Source organism: Protomyctophum bolini, assembly GCF_963924005.1.
Source record: "Protomyctophum bolini genome assembly, chromosome: 10".
Lineage (NCBI taxonomy): Eukaryota > Metazoa > Chordata > Actinopteri > Myctophiformes > Myctophidae > Protomyctophum > Protomyctophum bolini.
In genome coordinates, this window is record NC_137871.1 from 18,644,747 (window position 1) to 18,665,673 (window position 20,927).

The 20,927-nt window shown below is 42.4% G+C and overlaps 2 protein-coding genes across 2 annotated transcripts in view; both read left to right on the plus strand.

Annotated features, from left to right (window-relative positions):
- Positions 1 to 12,621, plus strand: LOC308322209 (protein strawberry notch homolog 2-like; the record flags this gene model as incomplete). The annotated part of the gene is made up of 3 exons (XM_080773403.1): positions 1 to 148; positions 392 to 3,519; positions 12,616 to 12,621. 3 exons carry the CDS (start codon positions 1 to 3, stop codon positions 12,619 to 12,621), a joined length of 3,282 nt encoding a protein of 1,093 aa, XP_080629529.1.
- LOC308322828 (ETS-related transcription factor Elf-2-like) overlaps positions 10,306 to 20,927 on the plus strand; it is a 13,208-nt gene continuing 2,586 nt past the window's right edge. Inside the window, exons 1-7 of the mRNA XM_080774303.1 lie at positions 10,306 to 10,605; positions 12,616 to 12,699; positions 13,848 to 14,091; positions 15,568 to 15,675; positions 17,313 to 17,429; positions 17,647 to 17,730; positions 18,778 to 18,970. Coding sequence (XP_080630429.1) covers positions 12,625 to 12,699; positions 13,848 to 14,091; positions 15,568 to 15,675; positions 17,313 to 17,429; positions 17,647 to 17,730; positions 18,778 to 18,970 — 821 coding nt within the window. The 5' untranslated portion in view covers positions 10,306 to 10,605; positions 12,616 to 12,624. The remainder of the gene's footprint in view (positions 10,606 to 12,615; positions 12,700 to 13,847; positions 14,092 to 15,567; positions 15,676 to 17,312; positions 17,430 to 17,646; positions 17,731 to 18,777; positions 18,971 to 20,927) is intronic.

Sequence of the window (20,927 nt, forward strand, 5' to 3'; positions counted from 1 at the left end):
ATGGCCACTGCGCCAACCTTCTGGGTCGTAAACAGCACACCAGCACAGAGCCTACGGTTTCAGGATTTAGCGAGGCTTGAAGATGTATCTGCCATTAACAGCACCCCACTTCTAGCAGGATTCCAGGTTCAGAGAACAAATTTGCCACCCACATATACTATGCAATTTGGAAACCAGCATCAATACCACTGGAACAGCAGCAGCACTCAGTACTCGCGATTCCTCTTCAACCCACCCCAGGAGGTTGACAGCCTGGCCATGGTGCCCTACCACTGGGACATAAGCAGTACCACTAACAGCCCAGCACAGAGCCAGCTAGAGCTTTGTGGCAGAAGCTTTCAGAGCAACAAAGATGAAAAGATAGAAAGCAGCCCAACCCCGGCACCCACAGAGGAGGAGGAGGAGGATGCAGAGATGGAGGAGACGGAGCAGATGGGACATGTAGAAATCTATACTGACTACAAACCTTCCAAATCCACCATAGGAATCGCCCATCCGGACATAGTGGTAGAGACCAACACACTATCCAGTGTCCCTCCACCGGACATCACCTACAACCTCTCCATACCAGAATCCATCATCAACAGTGGCCAGTTGTCAGCACTGCAGCTCGAGTCTATCATCTATGCCTGCCAACAGCACAAGATGATCCTCCTCAACAACCAGAGAGCAGGCTTCCTAATCGGAGATGGTGCGGGGGTGGGGAAGGGACGCACCATTGCCGGAATAATACTGAATAACTACCTGAAGGGAAGGAAGAAGACATTATGGTTCAGTGTATCCAATGATCTGAAATTCGATGCAGAAAGAGATCTCAAAGACATAGATGCATCCAATATTCCTGTTTATGCCTTAAGCAAGATTAAGTATGGAGACATAGTTGCCTCAGAAGGAGTCCTGTTTGTGACCTATGCTGCTTTGATTGGAGAGAGCCAGGCAGGAGGGCAGTACCGGACCAGGATCAAACAAATCCTGGATTGGTGCACAGCAGAATTTGATGGAGTCATTGTTTTTGATGAATGCCACAAAGCAAAAAATGCCTGGATGAAGAGTATTTTTAAGGCCAAGATGGCCAAGGCTGTGCTAGACCTACAGAACAAGCTGCCACAGGCTAGAGTGGTCTATGCCAGTGCCACAGGTGCCTCTGAGCCAAAGAACATGATCTATATGAGCCGACTGGGGATCTGGGGAGATGGAACACCCTTTAAAACATTTGATGACTTCCTGCACGCCATTGAGAAGAGGGGTGTCGGTGCAATGGAGATTGTTGCCATGGACATGAAATTGAGTGGCATGTACATCGCCAGGCAGTTGAGCTTCTCAGGTGTGTCATTTCATGTCAAGGAGATCAGCCTGGACAATGACTTTAAACTTGTCTACAACAAATCTTGTCAACTGTGGGTGGAGGCTCTGCAGGTGTTCACGTGCGCAGCAGACGAGCTGCATCTGACTAACAAGAGGCATCTGTGGGCACATTTCTGGGGGTCCCACCAGCGATTCTTCAAATACCTTTGCATCGCAGCCAAGGTCGACTATCTGGTGGAACTGGCCCAGAAAGAGCTGGAGGCTGGGAAGTGCATAGTCATTGGACTGCAGTCCACAGGGGAGGCCCGCACCAGACAATTCCTGAATGAGAATGGCCACGTCGACAGATTCATCTCACTTGCAGAGGGTGTTTTCCGAGCCCTGGTCATGAATCATTTTCCCTCTGAGAAAATGAGGGCAGGACATAAGAGAAAACATAAGTCACAGGGCGGCCAGCCCAAGCAAACTAAGTACACAGAGGACAGAGCTGGTGTCATCTTCAGAAACTACGTCGACAGTAACAGTGACTCAGACAGTATGGACATGGACTCCGGCTCCTCACCAGACTCCCTGCTAAGCCACGACGATGTCATGTTCAATATCCACTCTAACTGCAAAACAGCCAGGATAGAGGAGATGAAGCAGGGCCTTCTCAACAAGATATCCGAACTGGGAAAGTACCTCCCTCTCAACACGCTGGACGAGCTCATTGATAAGTTTGGAGGACCAGAGAAAGTCTCAGAGATGACGAGCCGTAAGGGTCGCGTGGTGCGGCAGCCAGATGGCAGCATACGCTATGAGTCGCGGGCAGAGCAGGGCCTCAACATCGAATACATCAACATCAAGGAAAAAGACCGCTTTATGAGCGGAGAGAAGTTGGTGGCCATCATCTCTGAGGCAGCCAGCTCTGGTATCTCCCTGCAGGCAGATAAAAGGGTGAAGAACCAGAGGCGCAGGGTCCATATGACCTTGGAGCTGCCCTGGAGTGCAGACCGAGCCATACAGCAGTTTGGTCGCACACATCGATCCAATCAGGTAATGGCCCCGGAGTACGTCTTCCTTATCTCTGAACTGGCTGGGGAGAGACGCTTTGCCTCCATCGTGGCCAAGAGATTAGAAAGCCTGGGTGCATTGACCCATGGGGATAGAAGAGCCACTGAGACCAGCAACCTAGTTAACTACAACTTTGTAAACAAGTATGGTACCAAGGCTCTGGATACAACAATCAAAGCAATCCTGGGTCACATAGAGAACAAGGTACACATGCCGAAAGGCTACCCCGAGGATGAGGCCAAGTTCTTCAGTGCCATGAAGAGTGGTCTGGTGGATGTAGGCATCTTTTGTATGAAACGTTGCAACATCACTAAGTTCTTGAACCGGATACTGGGCCTGGAAGTAAACAAGCAGAACTATCTCTTCCAGTACTTTTATGACAACTTTGACTACCTAATTGAGAAGGCAAAGAAGGAGGGCAATTTTGACATGGGAATCCTAGACCTTGCCCCTGGTAATAATGAGATCTATGAGGAGAAACAGGAGACTTTCCTGACAACAGGATATGCTCAGGACGGACAGGTTGTTTTGTACAAGATTAGCGTGGATAGAGGTATGCCATGGGACCAGGCCTGTGAAAAGGCAAAGAATGTCAGCTGCACTGATGAGGGTTTCTACTTATCTCACAAGCTACGAGGTACACAACCATGTGTACTGCTAGCCAAGCAGAGCCCAGGTCAAGGTAAGTATTGTGTGGTGTACAAGCCCAACATTGGCAAGCAGGCCCTCCCTGAGAGCCTAGACAACCTGCTGCAACGTTATCACAAGGTGACTCCAGACCAGGCAAAGGCAAGCTGGGAGAACCAGTTCACCTTCTCCTTCAAGAAGTGCAGCCATGCCAACTGGAATGGGAGATGCAAGAAGATTGAACAGGGACAACACTGTATGCACGGCATGCGCATCCGTCAGTACCACGTGCTGTGCGGCACTCTGCTGCACGTGTGGAATCGCGTGGCTGACGTGGTCTCCGGCATCAACAGCTCCAGCATCCTGCAGATAGTTCGCCTCAAAACCAGACAGCATAACAAGCAGGTTGGCATTACAATTCCGGGGAACTGCATAGCCCAGGTGCGTGAGAAGCTTGTGGCAATGGACAAAGAGGTGCGTAAGAGATGCAAGTTGAAGGAGCGCCAAGCTCTGTGGGGTGACAGCCCCAGCTTTGTGAGGAGTGGAACAAACACCTTCTCGACAGTTCAAGCTTATCAACCACATTCACATTCTGACCCATACTTAATCCAGAGTCCAACTCTATAGGGGGCCTTCCAAAACTTGATGCATATTGCATTGGCTCCCAACGTCGGGTTACACATCCATTTGGTTCCATTTTTACACTCTCAGGGTTAAATTAGCACTGAGGATTTTTCAGTGTATAGAAAGAAACAGGTACGCTTCCTCTGGAAACTGCGCTTGGTTGAGGCAGTGGGTGCTCAGCTTTGAAAATAACTTAACTCATAAACCAACTAAATGGAAAAAGCAGCACTCAAATAAAAGGTGAAAGACTGGCTCAGACTGCTCTGAAGAAGGCTCTGGCGGAACGCTTCAGTGTTCGCAATTAAACATGAGAAATTACATCCGAGCCAGTCTTGCATTTTGGAGTGCCACTTTTTCCATTTAGTTGGTTTACGAGTTAAGATTATATGTATATATATATATATATATATATATATATATATATATATATATATTATGTATATTGGGATGCGAGAGATTAAAATAAAACACTGGTTTCAAGTGTCTGCATGTGGCCTAATGCATATAAGAACGCGGGGTGTCTTTGAAATTAAAGAGGTTGAGAATCACGAGGGACATGAATATGTACAATAATAATATGATTCTAAATGTTCTTGTTGATCTTCAGTGACCTCTGACACTCGGTTCTGATGTCTAACAGATGAAATTGACCAGGATGGGAAATGTTTATTTATTTTAAACATTTTTTGCGTGTTTTGGTGCCAACTCATACTTCAAAATAATGTTTGAGCGTTCCTAGCCGCCCAACACTTTTCTATTTGTGTAGCACATAGTCTATTAGTCTATTTCAGCACGATTACTGTGGTTGCTGTGTCTATAGTTACTGTGTCATTACCTCATAAACCCCTGCATCAAACGCACCGCTCACTTCACACTGGGTGTGATCTTTTTATTGTGGCATGACACTGTTTGGAGGGACTAGCCTACTATAAGAGAGTCTGTCTCTCTGTCTGTGTGTATGTATCTGTTTTTCGGGAGCTAAGTATCTCCACAGACGCTTCATACTTTTTAAATATTTAACTTTAATTCTATAATGGAAGTCAATTGGGAGAATCAGGCTTAAAGCCTTTCCCCAAATCAGATATGTCATATATGACTGACATCATTAGGGCTGTGAATCTTTGGGTGTCCCACAATTCGATTAAATTCTGATTCTCGAGGTCGCGATTCGATTCAAAATAGATTTATTTCTAAATCGATTCTCGATCCAAAAACCTTTTTTTTTAAATTCAAAAGCGACTTTCCCCGACTCAAAACGATTCTCAATACAAAGTAATTCTCGATTTAATACATAGGATTTCAGCACGATATACTCCAGTCTTCTGGCATGAAAGCAGAGTACATTTAGTAAAAAGCTTTTATAATTGTAAAGGTTATATAAACGGAATGATGTAAACACACAAAGGTGAATCCAAGACAACATTCAAAACGTTTTAACTTCTGACTGAGTCTGACACTCGTTTACGTTTTCTCACTCAGTTACCAGAATACATTCAAGTAAAAACAGCTGTAAAATAAATACATTACATGTATTTATTTTACTGCAGCTTTTACCAAATGTTGGTATGCTTAGGCTATAGCTGCTGGTAGTAACAATGCACACATGTATGGTATGCAGAAACCCATAATGTATTACACAGACCTGTACTTTTGAACTCAATCACTTGTTTTAGTGCACAGAGACTAGAGACACACACTAAGGCCTGGGCTACAACTATATGGATCTTTTGCAAAACGCATTTTTTTTTGTGCGTTTTGGCCTTTCAGCCACACGCAAACAGCGTTTTCGGCCACTCAAACGGAGGTTTTTGGAAAGAGATAAATAAGTGAAGATTTCCCAAAATATCCAGATCAGTAGATCTGTGTAGTCATGTGAAACTGACGTCACCGCTATCCGATTGTTCAACTTTAAAACTTGAACTTGAACTTGAACGTGATTCCTTTCAGCTGTGTTCACTAGTCAAAAAGGCTAGCTTTGCACAAGTTTGGTGTCAACAGCCACCCTGTGTGAACCCACACATAGTGATTTATTTATTTTATTTTGAAACTTAATTGCACCACAGTCGAGGTAAGAAGAAAATGTATTAATTCAATCAAATGTCAGATTCTTGTTAAATATCAATACTGCAATGTAGAAATATTTCAAGAACAAACTGGTTAAAAATTTACTTGAGTAAAACTACATTATAGTAGACCTATTGGTATCAAAATACACATACTTATGCAGAAACCCCCATTTCACAAGTTTTCAAATGTATAACAATCTTTTGAAAATGGCAAATCTACAAGCTCAAGCTCACAGTGAGCTATCTGCCATTTTCAAATGCCCAAAATGTAGGGCTGAAGTGGTTATATCAGAGAAAAAGGGGGGATCCTGGCACTCTCGAGTAAAAAAAAAAGGGAAAATACTATTAAACCAACATGATTTGCTCTAACGGTCCATCGATTTGTATCAGTTTCATCCCCTTTGATCAACTTTACTGACTTACATCTCTGAGCACCTGGTTGTTTAATGTTTTCAGTTCGTAGTGGAGTAAAGCTACAATATTTGCATCTGAGTTGTAGTGGAGTAGAAGTAAACTGTTGGTACTGAAAATTGGAAATGCCCAGTGAAGTTAAAAAATAAGAGAAATATAACTTTGTACTTAAGTACAGTATTGAGTTGGCTGCCTGCTTTTGCTATACACTAAATGTTGCTATCACTAAATGTCTATGCGAGTTTGTAGATTTTCACTGACTGTTAGCCCTGGAATGGGGATGCTAAATGTATCTTTAACTGAAATGGCTTTAAGATTCATATCGTTTGTCTTTTTCTTTTTCTCCTCCTATCCAGATATGGCAGCTGCAAGGTTTCTTCTTACCGGTGAGAACTGTGCGATGTGCGATGTGGTCACCGAACCAGTCACCACACCATGTGGCCACAGCTTCTGCAAGGCGTGTATTCAAGACTACTGGGACACCAGGGTCATTTACCAGTGTCCTCTGTGTAATACAAGGTTTCCAACCAGACCTCAAATGCAAGTCAATACTGTCTTGTCAGAGTTGGCTATAGGACATAAGAAGTGGGCTCAACTTCTAGAAAACCAATCTGCTCATGACATTCTTTGTGATATCTGTTCTGTGAGGAAGGACATGGCTGTTGTGTCTTGTCTAGTCTTGTCTAGTATGCCTAACTTCTTTCTGTGAGACGCACCTGGAGCCTCACCTGAGAGTTGCAGGCCTCAGGGGCCACACTTTATCTGCACCTCTATCAGGTCTTGAAGACAGGTTGTGCAAGAACCATCACAGGCACATTGACCTCTATTGTAAGACTGACCAGGCATTTATTTGTGGTGGTTGCATGACAACGGACCACAAAAATCACCACGTTGTACTACTTGAGACGGAATACGAATCCAAACTTGCAGGAATACTGGACTACTCGCCCCGGTGCTTGCCCGTTTTTCAGCACAAGCCTTCAGCCGCTGCAGAGTGACTTCCTGATCCAGAAGAGTTGCACATCTCCTAACTCAGTTGGTATCAAGCAGTTTGAAGTCAACCACAGTGTTGTTAGGTCCTTGTTCAGCAGAGCGGGCAGGCTTGACAGCAACAGGACAAGGCGATGGTGATCGACAAGGCGATGGCGTTCATCAAAGCAATGCTCCAGGTCATCACGTTTCTTGCCGAGCTCAGTGATTTCCATGTTCAGTTCTGTAATGAAACCTTCCGCGAAGTCTCGTGACCGCTTAGTGAAGAGTTTGAGCTCACGGAGCCTTTGTGATCGTGCAGTTATCGCACTCGGGACTTCTGCAAGTTGGTAACAAGACTACTCGCCCCGTTTCTGTTTTTCCCCCAGAACTTTCCCCAGTGAGGGGTGGGAGAGGCTGGACAGCAGACGGCTGGACTTTGAATTTCTCTAACTATAAACTTTCATGAGAGCAGACAGCCCAAGTACAAATATAATATAATATATATATATAATAATATAATTCACAATAGATCTGTGTTAATTATGTTTAAAATATAATATATAGGAGTTAATACTTAAAAAGGTTTCTATTGAGTTTTAAAGTTGTCTTAATTTTGAATTTGTTTTAATAAAAGCTTTTATTTGAAAACATGGATATTTGTCCTTAGTGAAACCACTACTACAGCTTACACTGGGTTCTCTTATTTACCTCCGGAGTGTGGTCATTGTGACACATTCCAGCAGGGGGCATCCATTGTATGTTTAATTTGTTAATGTGTCCAATAGCTACATAAGATTTAAGCCTCATACACTACAAACATGCACTGATGGCAGTCAGTGATGCTGCAAATGGGGACTAGAAATAGAAATAGAAAAATATATATATTTTTTTTAGATCACCTTCCTGATTCCACCCAAGAAATATTGCAATATATTTAATCAGTGAAACTATCAACTTAATCTTCAAACAAAGTAGATAATGGCTTGGACTGCATACTAGGCTACGGTGGCAAGATCTCAAACACAACTCCATACAACATGCAGTGTATATACACCGAAATTAACAATGCTCTTTGCAGCTTTCATAGAATAATATCAATCAGTCAACAAGGTTTAACATGGTGATAACAGGTAGTTTTAGGCACTTAATAAAGCATCCACATCTCCAATTTAACATTTCCCAAGTGCCAGAAAATATAATTAAATCTCTGTATAATACATTTAATTTGATATATTTTCTTTGTGCTAACTGCTAACATTGGGTCATGAGCTCTGGAAGCAGAATACACAGTGCAATGCCCATGTTATGTTATAGCATCTTGCACTGCTATGCATGTTCACATGCCACAACCACAACCACAACACCAGAGGGAGTGCAACAAACCATGTACAACCCAAGTTCGGCACAAACAAGGGACTAAATTCTTTTCGCTCCTATGCGACTAAAATGTGGAACGCCCTACCAACAGTCATTAAGACATGTGAATCCCTTGGCTCCTTCAAAACTGCTCTCAAAGGGCACCTACGGATGGCTGCAATTCGAAACTGGCCTCTGTAAAAGCTGAATTTTTATCTGGATTGTACTATGTTTTTGTATGGACGTGGTGTTGGGTGCCTGCACATATGCACACATGGCATCAACGCATGGTGTTGTGTGCAGGCGCCCTACACTCTGTCTTTCGTTTTCTTTTATCCCCTTGTTCCCCTCACTGTATATATATTTTATTCCCTTTTCGCTTCCTGTATGATGAATTCCTGTTCTGTTCTTTAACTACATAGAAGTGTCTATTTGTTTGTCTCTAAATGTTTTGATGAATTGAACAATGTGGACCCTGTTGTAAACAAGTGTAAGGCTTAATTGGGTCGTCCACTCACAGTTAACAGTCTTTGTATTGAGTTTGTGCTTGAAATGTACTGTAATTCTGCAAACTGTTAATAAAGATTTCAATCAATCAATGTTACACAGTATACTGGATGTTCAATACAGATCCAGAAGGAAGTCAGTCAGCTTCTCTCCTCTGCCCAGTCAGTTTAATTTGTTACTCACAATTGGGTTACCACATTTTGATTTAGAAAGTAATGTAATTGAGTTGTGTATGTTACAATGTAGGCATTTAGCAGACACTCCAGAGAGAATTACAGTAAGCAAGAACAAAACATGGGCAAGAATCGTTAAAACAAGGCACACGGGAGCAATAACGCAACAAGAAATACAAGCAAACACATTGACAACATTGAAAAAGGTCAGATAAAACATTACAAGACTAAATGTATCCTAATCTTGATTTTATATTGAGTTTTTTTGAGTGCTCAGATCGCCCCTCTTGTGGTACATTATTTAACCTTGAACCTTAATTGTTGTGTGTGTGCACAAAATAGAGCCTAAAATACAGAAATTTAACTTAACATCGAAATAGGGATGTGCCAATGAGCCATTTTGGCCGATATCGATGTTTGTTTTTTGTTCAATGTTGTTTTAAAAACGCCATTGTTTTGTCCCTAATACAAACATTAAATCCAATTAACAATAAAGAGCATTTAATGTTTGTTTTACATCATCACAACATCACCTAATCATCGCAACATGAGTTAGACTTTAATATTAGTTATTGTAAGATGATAGTGCACTTCACATGGGTGTGTTTTTTAATGTAATGGGTCCCGGGACCCAGGGGTGGTCTTTTAGATGGGTGCCAGAGACATTTTATGAGTCCTACTTCAACGATGTTAAAGTACAGTAGGCTACTGAGTAGGCCTACAGTATTGCATCCCAGGACCGCCGGAGGGTGACACGATTGCCTTTAATGCCTTATGATCATACATCATCTCATTCCGGAGATTTGCGTCCTCACTGTTTGTCTCAATGTTTGTATTTACACAAACACTCAAAACTGACCATTCATTGTAGATGGCATTCAATGTTTGTGTTAGAAGGACAATGTCAATGTTTGTGTTAACCCTCAAAGCTGGAGATAGGGGGGAAATCAGACCTGTCTGAGTAAGTGGTGCAACAGCGCCCCCTGTTGGTACCCTAAACATACGGACATTGCTGGTTATAGGAGTGGTTGCACCACTCAAAAATAACAAAATACAAAGCAAAAACTATCAATAGATATTATATATCAATTGATATTTCATCATATTTGTTTGTCAATGCCAAATTACCAAATGTTGCCGCTCGTTTGTGTCGGAAGGGGGGAGGGCTGACATGACGTCACGTCATGACGTCATGCTGTAGCGTAGCGGGCTGTGTCTGTGGCGCCGCCGGAAAGCAACGGGACAGCCTGGAAAACAACAAACACTTCAACTACTAGACCTTTACCGAAAACACTCACCGTCTGCGCGTGAAAACTTCTTTCGTCTTTACGGTTTTTCCTGGCCTACAAACAAACACCCTGTGTTTACATTCAGACTTGTTTGCAGACGCGCCGCCGCTGGCCTCGGCTGTGGGCTAACGTTAGTTAGCATCGTTAGCTCTGTGGTGCTAGGCCCCTGCGGCTAACGGGTTAGCCTCACATAGACACCCTACAACAGAAAAACAAAGCAAGGTAAGCGGGGGAGCTACGGCTCATAATAAGGAGAATAAGTGCGATAAGGAGTAGTTAACGTAGCACAAGTTGAAACGAACAAAACGCAGATGGTTTCATGTTTATTCTGCTGTCGTCAGATAGGTCTTAATGCTGTCTGTCAGTTAGCGTGATGCTAGCTGCTGTTCGCTTTCTGCGACGGGATGTGTAAATAAAGTGTATTGAGGTTACTGGGTATAACGGGCGTCCATTAACATTAATACAATGACATTAACGGCAGTTGTGCACAGCTTTAATCAGGCGGGGGCAGCTTATTGGTGCAGGCTGTGAGTTAGCGGGTTGCTAACATGCTAAGTGCCATCTATCCTAAACTATAACTAGGCTCCGTGCGGATCAGCACGATTGACAGTATGTGATGTGGTTGATTACAATTGTACAAGCATCAGTGTACAATAACTACTAGACATAAACGCGTGTATAAGAGGCTGGTGTGATGAAGTCGTGATTATGCGCAGCATGATTGTCGTGTTTGTGTTTTCATATATTTGTCATTGTTATGAGCAGAGAAGTGTCATCATCGTCGTATAACAGGGGAGGAGAGTACCTAAGTACATTTCATTTACTCAAGTAGTGTGATCTTCAGTTCAGTTTCTACTTTCTAGGTGCTTTTACTTTAATTGAGCGTTTTACATGTTGCAATACTTATACTCCACTACATCTCAGAGGCTGTCCTTTTTGCTGCACTACAGTTATCTAGCAGCTTTAGCTAATTTCTTAGCAAAATGCAGATTTAGATGATGAATTAATACAAACCATATTAAATGCTCAAGCGTTGCTTGTGGCTATTTGTAAATTGCTGATCTACAAGCCCACCAAGGCAGTAGATCAGCTATTTTCAAAAACGAAAAATCCAAATTTTGGAAACTACATTTACTGTGGCACTTTTAAGTGGACAGGGTGTTTCGATGCCACTACTTTTGTACTTGTCTGCAATCTAGGGACACCACTCACAGTGCAGGGGACCTCATAGCCGCAAGTTACAACACCAGATTTTATTTGGTTGAATCTAGAGTTGCAACACCATTGACAACCCATACACCCAAAGCAAACAAGTCCTATCTGATTGTATTAAACAATGTTAGATTCACCAACATTGCAGCTGTATGGAAAGTTAGAATTATCCTCTTTCTTTTTTTTCATCCTATTTCGGCAAAGTGTTTGTTTCCTAATAATCTATCGTAGACATGTTATGAACTACTTTCTGTCAAAAAAAAGCGCGGGTGATTGTTTTTCTCTCAAGTGTTTGAGTTTGGAAGCGCTATTTTTCATTAACGCAACCTCCTGCTGCCTCTGGCTGCAATTTGCAACACTAGATTTTTTATAATGGGATGAATCTAGAGTTGGAAGGAGGTAGGGCCCGCACACCACATGCATCTAGAGTTGGAAATGCAATACCCTCCATTGACAGCCCATTGATCCAAATCAAATTTCCGATCTGTTTGTATTAAACAACTTTAAACTCACCAACATTGCAGCTGTAGGGCAAACTTGACTTATCCTACGTTGAATAGAAAGAAGAGAAGTGCTGCCATGGTCCGTGTGGTTGTGAACTGTAAACAGGTGCTCGTTGGCGAGGGTTCGGCATTCTCTGAAAAGCGTTTGTTATGAACTACTTTCTGTCAAGAAATTCTGTGCAGGTGATTATTTTTGTGTTGGCGTTTGGAAGCGCTCGTTGAAGTCACTGAACGGCCCTCCATACTACCCGTTTCGAATTTGCAAATAGTGCAGGAGGCAGCAGCACAACCTGTTATTAAAAATGAGTGCTTCCACACTACAGCACTTCAATACCTAATGGGGTGCGCAGTGCGCACGCTTATCTGACACACCAATGGTCCGACATACAGAAATCACCCGTCACTCCCGACATGCGTTGCTCCGTGCTTGCGGTTAGGTATCATGAACCCCAAATATATATATTTAACTTTTCACATTCTAATCTGAATGTTGTGTTTGTGTTGTTGTTGTTGACAGGAATGAGTGATGACCTCTGTGGTTGTGTCAGACAGTGGAGGGAACATTGTGGAGTATGTTACAGTGATGGAGGAGCACCAACAGGTACACTCTACATCCCTCTCTGTGTTCTGGTGTTTTCCACCATATACATACATGTACTATTTATTGTTTAGGCATTTAGCAGTTGCTCATAGCCAAGAGCGGCTTCCAAAGTTCAAGATCAACAGATATAGATGGTCATGTAAATACAGTGCAAAGAAAATCCTTTAGTGCTTAAAAAATCTAAATATATATATTGAAATTTTATTTCCTTTAGAGGATAGCCCCTTGAGAATATCATCTCGTTTTAGAGGGGGTCCACGGGCACAACACAATGAATATAGTACAATACATTAAACATGTCGACACAGAACAATACACTTACATCAACAAAACATAGATGCTCTCCAAACCACTCAAACACTACATCAAGACCAGACGCAACTGCACTGAAACACCTAACAAAATGAACTAGGATACCAGGTAAACATGAAACCTAGCATGTCTAAACTTCCCCAGTCAACCTTTTTATATAACTCTTGACCTGCACTGGGAAAGAAAGCTTTATGACGTTTTGCTAGTGTGTCGGTGCTCACCCACCCCTGTGCCAATGTTGGCACCCGTGCCTAGGTTTGCCTACCTTTGGTCTATACAACATCAGCCAGTACTGAGTCCTGCATTCACGTTGTCTCTTCTTATATTATTAACACTGTTACTTATACCACACATAAGTGCTATATTTGTAGTAATCACAGTGTTTCCTGCAGGAAAAGCTTTGCCTATAAATAGGGCAATTCATTTTTACAATTAATTCATAAGTAGATGAATGAATTCACATCAAATTTGCAGTGATGTAACTAGGTTTTCAATGTAACAAGGTGCCTCGGTTCATTGCATGCAAAAAAAAGGCAGCAGACATTCTGGAGAGAAGGCCGCAAACACATTCACGTTGTGCGGGAATGTCCGGCATTATAAGTGTTGAATTAGTTTAGAAAGTAGCATGATAAAGTTGTATGCGTCCCGTCCTTTCATTTTCACTAGACATGTTTGGCTAGGGGCTAAAGATTTTAAGAGACCACCCCAGGCAAAATAGGTCTGCAGGAGTCCCTGAATCAATTTAAATGTGCTTTTGCTAAAATGCACATAATCCCTCTTTGTAAATTAAGGCTCTGACATTGTGATATGTAATGTGTGTTGTCAATTGTCATCAGTGTGACAGTGATGAGATTGAGACGGTGATCGTGGAGGCGGGCGACGATGAAGTGGTGCTTCAGGAGGAGGAAGAGGAGGAGGAGGAGGAGGAGGAGGAGTGTCCAGCCGTCATTGTAGAGGAGGTGCCCAGTGCCCAGGTGGAGCAGTGCTACGCCGCCCAGGTCCTGGTGTATGATGACGAAACCTACCTGATGCAGGACGTAGGAGATGAACAGGAGGTGGTCACCGAGGTGGTGGAGACCGGTGAGTGTGTTGGGTCTGGTTAACCGCCTGCCCGCCAGGATTGATTAATCTATCTATCGCGCATTGTCAAGGGTTTATCGCGCGCAACCCTTATTTTGAAGAGCCAAATATCCGTAACCGGATGTTACAATGACAAAATTCTGTGTGGTGTCTTGACCGGTTGTTCTCTCAGTCGGTGGTGAAAAAATCCGACAGCACAGCACCTACTGTCGGGCCGTTGAAAAACCTTGTTTTCACCAGAAACGACATTCATTGCGCCAATTTGGAGATACAGGCCATTGAAAGTAGCACATAGAGTGCAAGTGGAAGTATTTTTGTTGACAAAGTTGTAAATGTCAACAGTATGTATATCCATAACATAAGCAAGCGGCACGCTAGCAGACAATACACTAGTTCTGTCTTTCAATCAATTTATTTTGTTATTAGTTTACCTGATCATCTTCTTAATTAAATACACTATAGTTTAAGCTCGTCACATGAAACTTCTTAAATAAATACACTATAGTTTAAGCTCGTCACATGAAACTATACCGTCATATGCATACATCTGCGCTAATTATCAAAACATTAGAAATTAGCCAGCGTATCTGTGCATCAGATTGTGAAAATATAATAATAACAGTAATAATAAAATGATTGAAAGACAGAACTAGTGTATTGTCTGCTAGCGTGCTGCTATACTGTTGACTTTTACAACTTTGTCATGAGTAATTCAACAAAAAAAACGTAACGCACACAAATATTACATTGCATTAAACGGTGCTGCTGGGCGGGTCTTTGCGCAACCGCTCCGGAATTTAGATATAGGCGTTCACAAATGATGTTTTATTTTTTGTCCACTTATGACATTGTATGTGGTTTAGGCTCTGTGCATAACTGTAGTGCAGAGGGAAGCTGTCAGAACCTTCCCTAAAACATCCGGGACAACCCTCCACACGTCCCAGTCCCAGCATCTTCTCTCTCCTGACTCAAACTGTGGAGCAAACTTACCAATGCAGTTTAAGTTGTAGATTCACTCCCAATTTTTGTTGCCGTAATCTGAAGACTTCTCTCCACCTTCGCCTGCAGCACTTGACGACCATGCTGGTTTATGCAAAGGTTAATTTGCAATTTAGATAGCATGTTAGGTTCACCTGCCTGGTATCCTATACTATAGATATTTAAAAAATAATCAATGTAGACTGTACAGATTATTTTCTTGGTTTATATTGGTTTTTACAAGTCGCTAATAGATCACCTTCAGGCAGTACCACTTGTCAACCAGTAGTTGTCCTTCCAGACCTCAGGATTGAGACCAATTACAACCACCGCTTAAACAAGTTACATATAGTGTAGTTTTAATTGAACAAATCAGTGTACACTTACACTACAGTTAACCCAGGATGAATTAAGCCTGAGGACTTCTCTGGTGTATGTACAGTATGTGCTGCAGCTCTTTTCATCTTCTTGGCTCTTGTGTTTTTGTTTTGATGACAGTGGAGATGTCGGGTCATGACTTGGTGTGTTTTAACAAAACCTTTGAGGCAGCAGAGGCTCTCCTGCACATGGAGTCCCCCGGAAGCCTGCATAATGAACGCAACACCGGTACGTCCAATGTTTGTTTGTTGTGCTTTTACGTTACTTTAGGCTGACCTTTAGTCTGACCTGTTAATAAAGTATTCACTCAACCAATCAATCAATTGTGAATAAAATGCAAGTATGAATTTCCTTCAGAGGATATTGGTCGGAGGTGTATATAACTAAGAAGGCTAAAGTGTAATTGATAGAATAGTCGCTATGAAAATAATTTCAGACTGTGCGAGTAACTGGACTGAAAGCTGACCAAACCTTTCTAATGGACAGAACAGAGACAGGACTCTGGAATGTGCTCATTGATCAAATTCGGAATATTCTTTTCCCAACGGAGTCGGCCAAATGTTTGACACATTAAAACCGGGGAAGTCTCGTGACATTTTAGATTTTGTCGGGTGGAAACCGTCCAAAACTGTTACATTTCAGGATTCAAATTCAAAAGTAGCAGATCTTCACGCTCGAAACGTGCAGCTTCATGCCACATTCATAGCTTGTGGATCTGCTACTTTTGATGTTTTTTTCTGACGCTGTAGTCAAGTGTCAATTGACAATCAAGTGTCAAGTGGACTAGTAGAGCATTGATTTATGATAATCTTTATATGGAGATAAAACTTTTGTGCCCGACAATATATAGCAACATATAGGTTTATCTGAAAAATTCGGCCTTAATGGGTCAATTGGATTCCCCATCAAAAAAGTGAAAACAGGTCGGGAGGGACTGAGCAAGGCGCTGCCTAGCAACGGCCGTTTCCAAAAATGGATTTTAGTGCTCCCGTTTTATATAAATAAACAAGAATTGATGACATAGTCATAATTATCAGCAGCGTTATTATATCTGCATTGTGCTATGAAATGTAAATATGTGTGTGTGTGTGTGTGTGTGTGTGTGTGTGTGTGTGTGTGTGTGTGTGTGTGTGTGTGTGTGTGTGTGTGTGTGGAAACAACAGGATCTGTCCAGGTCACTAACTCTGAGAGCCTACTACAAAAAACTCTGAGACTGTACAAATGGACTGTTATGGGTCCATTTGGTTGTATTTGTACACTCTCAGGTAGCCCATTCTCCAAACCATCAAGGTCCATCATATATTGCACCTCACGCACAGCTGTCGGTTGTAGTGTTGACATTGGCTTGGCAGGTGTAAAGAAGTCCCACAGAGGTTGGCGCAGGGTTCCGCAGACTAGAATCCCATGGTGAAATAACATTGGCGCGCAACGTTATAAAGACTAGTGGGTTGTTGTTGCAACTTGCTGGCTGCAATGCTATCCCATTGGCTGAGAGGTCGGCTAGATGCAAAAAGTGTTTGGTTGCCTAAGGGTATGACCTTTTAAAAAGACCTTAAGACGTCCCCACACGTACCAGGCACACTGCGGTTTTATTTGATAAGACGTGTGGAAACGTCCTGGGCATCACGTGTGTATTGTAATTTGTAAAACATTTAATGTTATGTCAAACTGAAAAACTGTCCAGACTCCATATCACACAAACATTTCTCTCTCTGAGGACCCCATGTTGAAGACTTCTAGTATAGGTTTTCAGTGGTTAAAATGCATTATATAAAATGCTCCTTGTTTTTTTGTGGAAAAAGCTGATTAAATGTTGTGGCTGTTAGTCCAGTGTAAGATGTGATGATGATGTTGTGTGTGTCCAGTGGAAGACGTGATGATGGAGACGGTGGTGGAGGTGTCTACAGAGTGTGGACCTATCGAAGAAGACTCCTTTCCCATTCCCCCTGAATGTGAACCTGCTGCCAAGAAGAAGAGAGCAGGTCAGTGGCCATGTCACCTAGGACTCAAAATATTTCCAAACTTTAGAACCAAATTAGACATTTGGAACCAAATGACCCACCTAATCTGTTACTCAAATTACCGAGACGGCTAGTTTTTCATTTTGTTGTACACTGATGGTCTACAAATATAGTGAAAATAGCAGGACTGGAACTCTGCATTTTAGAAAGGGATGTGTGTGTGTGTGTGTGTGTCTAGGTGGACGTAAACCCAAGACACATCAGCCTGCAGCCAATGGATCATTTGAATTGGGGATAAAGAAGAGACCAAGAGAGGGCAAAGGTACATTTGTTGCTCACAATATAATTGTTTCCCCCCACAAATGATTTATTCTTTCTCCCCCTCACAGTACCTGCATTGACAGTTGACACATAGTTGTGTGATGGTACTTCCATGTTCCATTCACGTCAATTAGGGTGCTGCTGTTGTGCATGTCGGCTCACTGGAAAGACTCTTCTACACCAAATAAATCATAGCCTTAGTATTACTTCTGTGGACATAAAGCAGGACTTCTCTTACACAAGTGTGGAACATCTAGAATTGTATGGAAGATTAGATTTTCTCCAGGTCTGGATAAGTATGAAAATATCAAAAGAAAGAGGTGCATGGAAAAGTATTTGTTTCCAGACTATTGCTCCTTTTAGTTTTTCTAAATGAGAAAAAAAAATCTGAATTTACAATTAATATACAATTAAATATACAACCAGTGTTATCATGGTGTTTGGAGCAGGCAGTGTCTACACACACGGTTTACCACCGTGTGTGCAGACAGCCGAACATTCAACTCTACTAATTTGCAAAAGAAGTATAGACCCTGGGGGACCCCCGGTCAATGAAGTATATGGGGTTTAAATGGTTAATTGGCAACCTCACACAACTATTTGTATCATTACCCAGTATGTCTGCTGTGGGAAAAGGTTGCTCCTATTCCCTTATCCATGCACACAGACACACATGTGTTGTCACTGCTGACCCCTACTGGTTGGTCTAATGATACCTGCCAATGAGGAGCTTCACTGTCAAACACCCTGTACCACAAACCTTATGAACAAACAAACTTTAGCTGTTGAAAAATAGCAGATATACAAGCTGCAGTGCTACAAGCTTGTATACCTACTGTATGTAATTGGCTGCCGACCCCATCTGAAAATATGTTCGGTGGCCAATTACATTTTTGGGGTACTTGACATGAAATAGTTTGAGAATCACTGTTAATATAGAAACATACTAGGTTTTTCAGAAAACTGGGAACTTTGTGAAGACATTTGTAGAATCTGGTCTCAGGTGTCAATGGGTTAAGTTGTTGTGAATGTGTCGTCCTTCCTTCAGGAAACACCACCTACCTTTGGGAGTTCTTGTTGGAGCTGCTCCAGGACAAGAACACGTGTCCACGCTACATCAAGTGGATGCAGAGGGAGAAGGGTATCTTCAAGCTGGTGGACTCCAAGGCTGTGTCCAAACTGTGGGGCAAACACAAGAACAAGCCCGACATGAACTATGAGACCATGGGCCGAGCGCTCAGGTGAGAGCCGCAAGGGTTGCTTGCAACTAGGATTGGGAACCTGATACAACATTAAGGAACCAGAGTTTGTGGGGGTCCGTGGGTACAGCGGGGGTTCGCGGCGTGAGGGTCCGTGGGTACATCGGGGGTCGGCGCGGGGGTCCGCAGACCAGAATCCCTTGGTTCCATCACATTAGGAACTGTTTCCGGGACGAGTTTTATCACACTGTCAGAGCTGGTATGTGGACTTCAAATCTCGTCTGCTATACAATTACAATACTGGTGGTTCTCAAACTTTTTATTTCAAGGACCATAACTCTGTTGGTGACCCATTTGGTTCCTCTCATAGTTACAGACCTGCAAAGGCCTATAGGCATCGTTAAAGGGAGGAATCGAACCATTACCATAATCGTCTCGCTAATATTTACCGTAAAGCATGGCTCCCGGTCGCTAGGCAACGCTCAGCTCTGTGTGTTTTGCCTCCACAATACTGGGGCCGCTGTTCTTTATAGTCATTTTTCTTCTGAAGAAATAGACGATGACGCTAACTGTTTTTGGGCGACCGGAAACGGCTGAGTATTACAAGAGAAATGGAGTGCTGTCTATGGTGGTGGTAGCCGACAACGGCAGGAGTTTTAGTGGTGGTTTATGAGTTGAGACGGAATCGCTAAAGAACTGGATTCGTTAAAATCTTAAAGGAGCCCGACCTTATTTGCAACTATCAATTATCTTTTTAGTAATTCACCCATGGGTGAACCCTTTGTTCACCCATGGTTGTGCCCCTCTTCGTACCCATTGGTTGCTGTTTCGTGGTTGGACAAAAATCCTTTCTCTCCATCCACTACCATTGAAATAATGTGTTTTTCAGTTGCTTTGTATTGATATTCTGTGCGTTCAATTCTTATTTTAAACTTGGTGTCAGTAAAAAGGAACATCACAGGTGCAGCATGATGACTGGGCATATCATGTCTGTTTTTAGTTTTTTCCAAGAATGATGTTATAGCAAATTCAACATAAACAAGGCAGAACCAGGGCGGAACAAGGCAGAAAGAGTCTGCTGGTTAGTCAGTCAGGGACCAATGAGAAGTCTGACAAAGGGTGAATTTTTCTATTAAGATTGCAGTCCATCAGGGGTAGAGTGGCTGGATTTGAACCGTGAGGTTCCCAGTTTGATCTCAGGCTCCCCCAGAGTTAGTGTTGAAGTGTCCTTGAGAAAGACTGACTATGAACCCCTAATTGCTCCCGATGTGCAGGTTGATGCCTTGCATGGTTTCTTCCGCCATCTGTATATGAAGCGATATGTAAAGCGCTTTGGATAAAATCGCTATATAAATGCACCATTTACCATCGCCCGATTCACATTTGAATACGATTATTCACCTCATATCCTAGAATAAATGAGGGCAGATATAGAGGTACCTTAAAGCTCCTATAGGGACATTTTCGGGGGGAGAAAATGCTTGACATTGAGACAGACATAATAGTTAAGTTGATCAGAGATGATTTTTCAAGAATTGAAACCACATTCAGGGACTTTTAAGTATTGTGTGTGTGTGTGTGTGTGTGTGTGTGTGTGTGTGTGTGTGTGTGTGTGTACTTGTATCACAGTACTTGGTCAAATGTTCCCACAAGTATAGTACATTTTGTAGAATTAGATGGTTTTAAAAGATGTTTTCGGGTTGTAGCTTTCGATTATAAAAACATTCAGGTTTGAATTAGGATTTGTCATTGAGAGGTTAGGGTTAAAGAGGTATGCCTAATTTATCCTTACTTATTTACAGGGTGACACGTGAGCTTTTAGATCTAACATGGAAGGCAGCCAGACAAATCTGTCACAGCTAAAAACAAATAGCCCTGGGCAGATTCTCCCCTTTCGCTCACCCCAGAGGTGTGGGTGACCAATAGCCCACTATTCAAAGTATGAAATGTTTGAAATTCTTTATTTAGGAATACCCCATTGAGATACAGTATCTCGTTT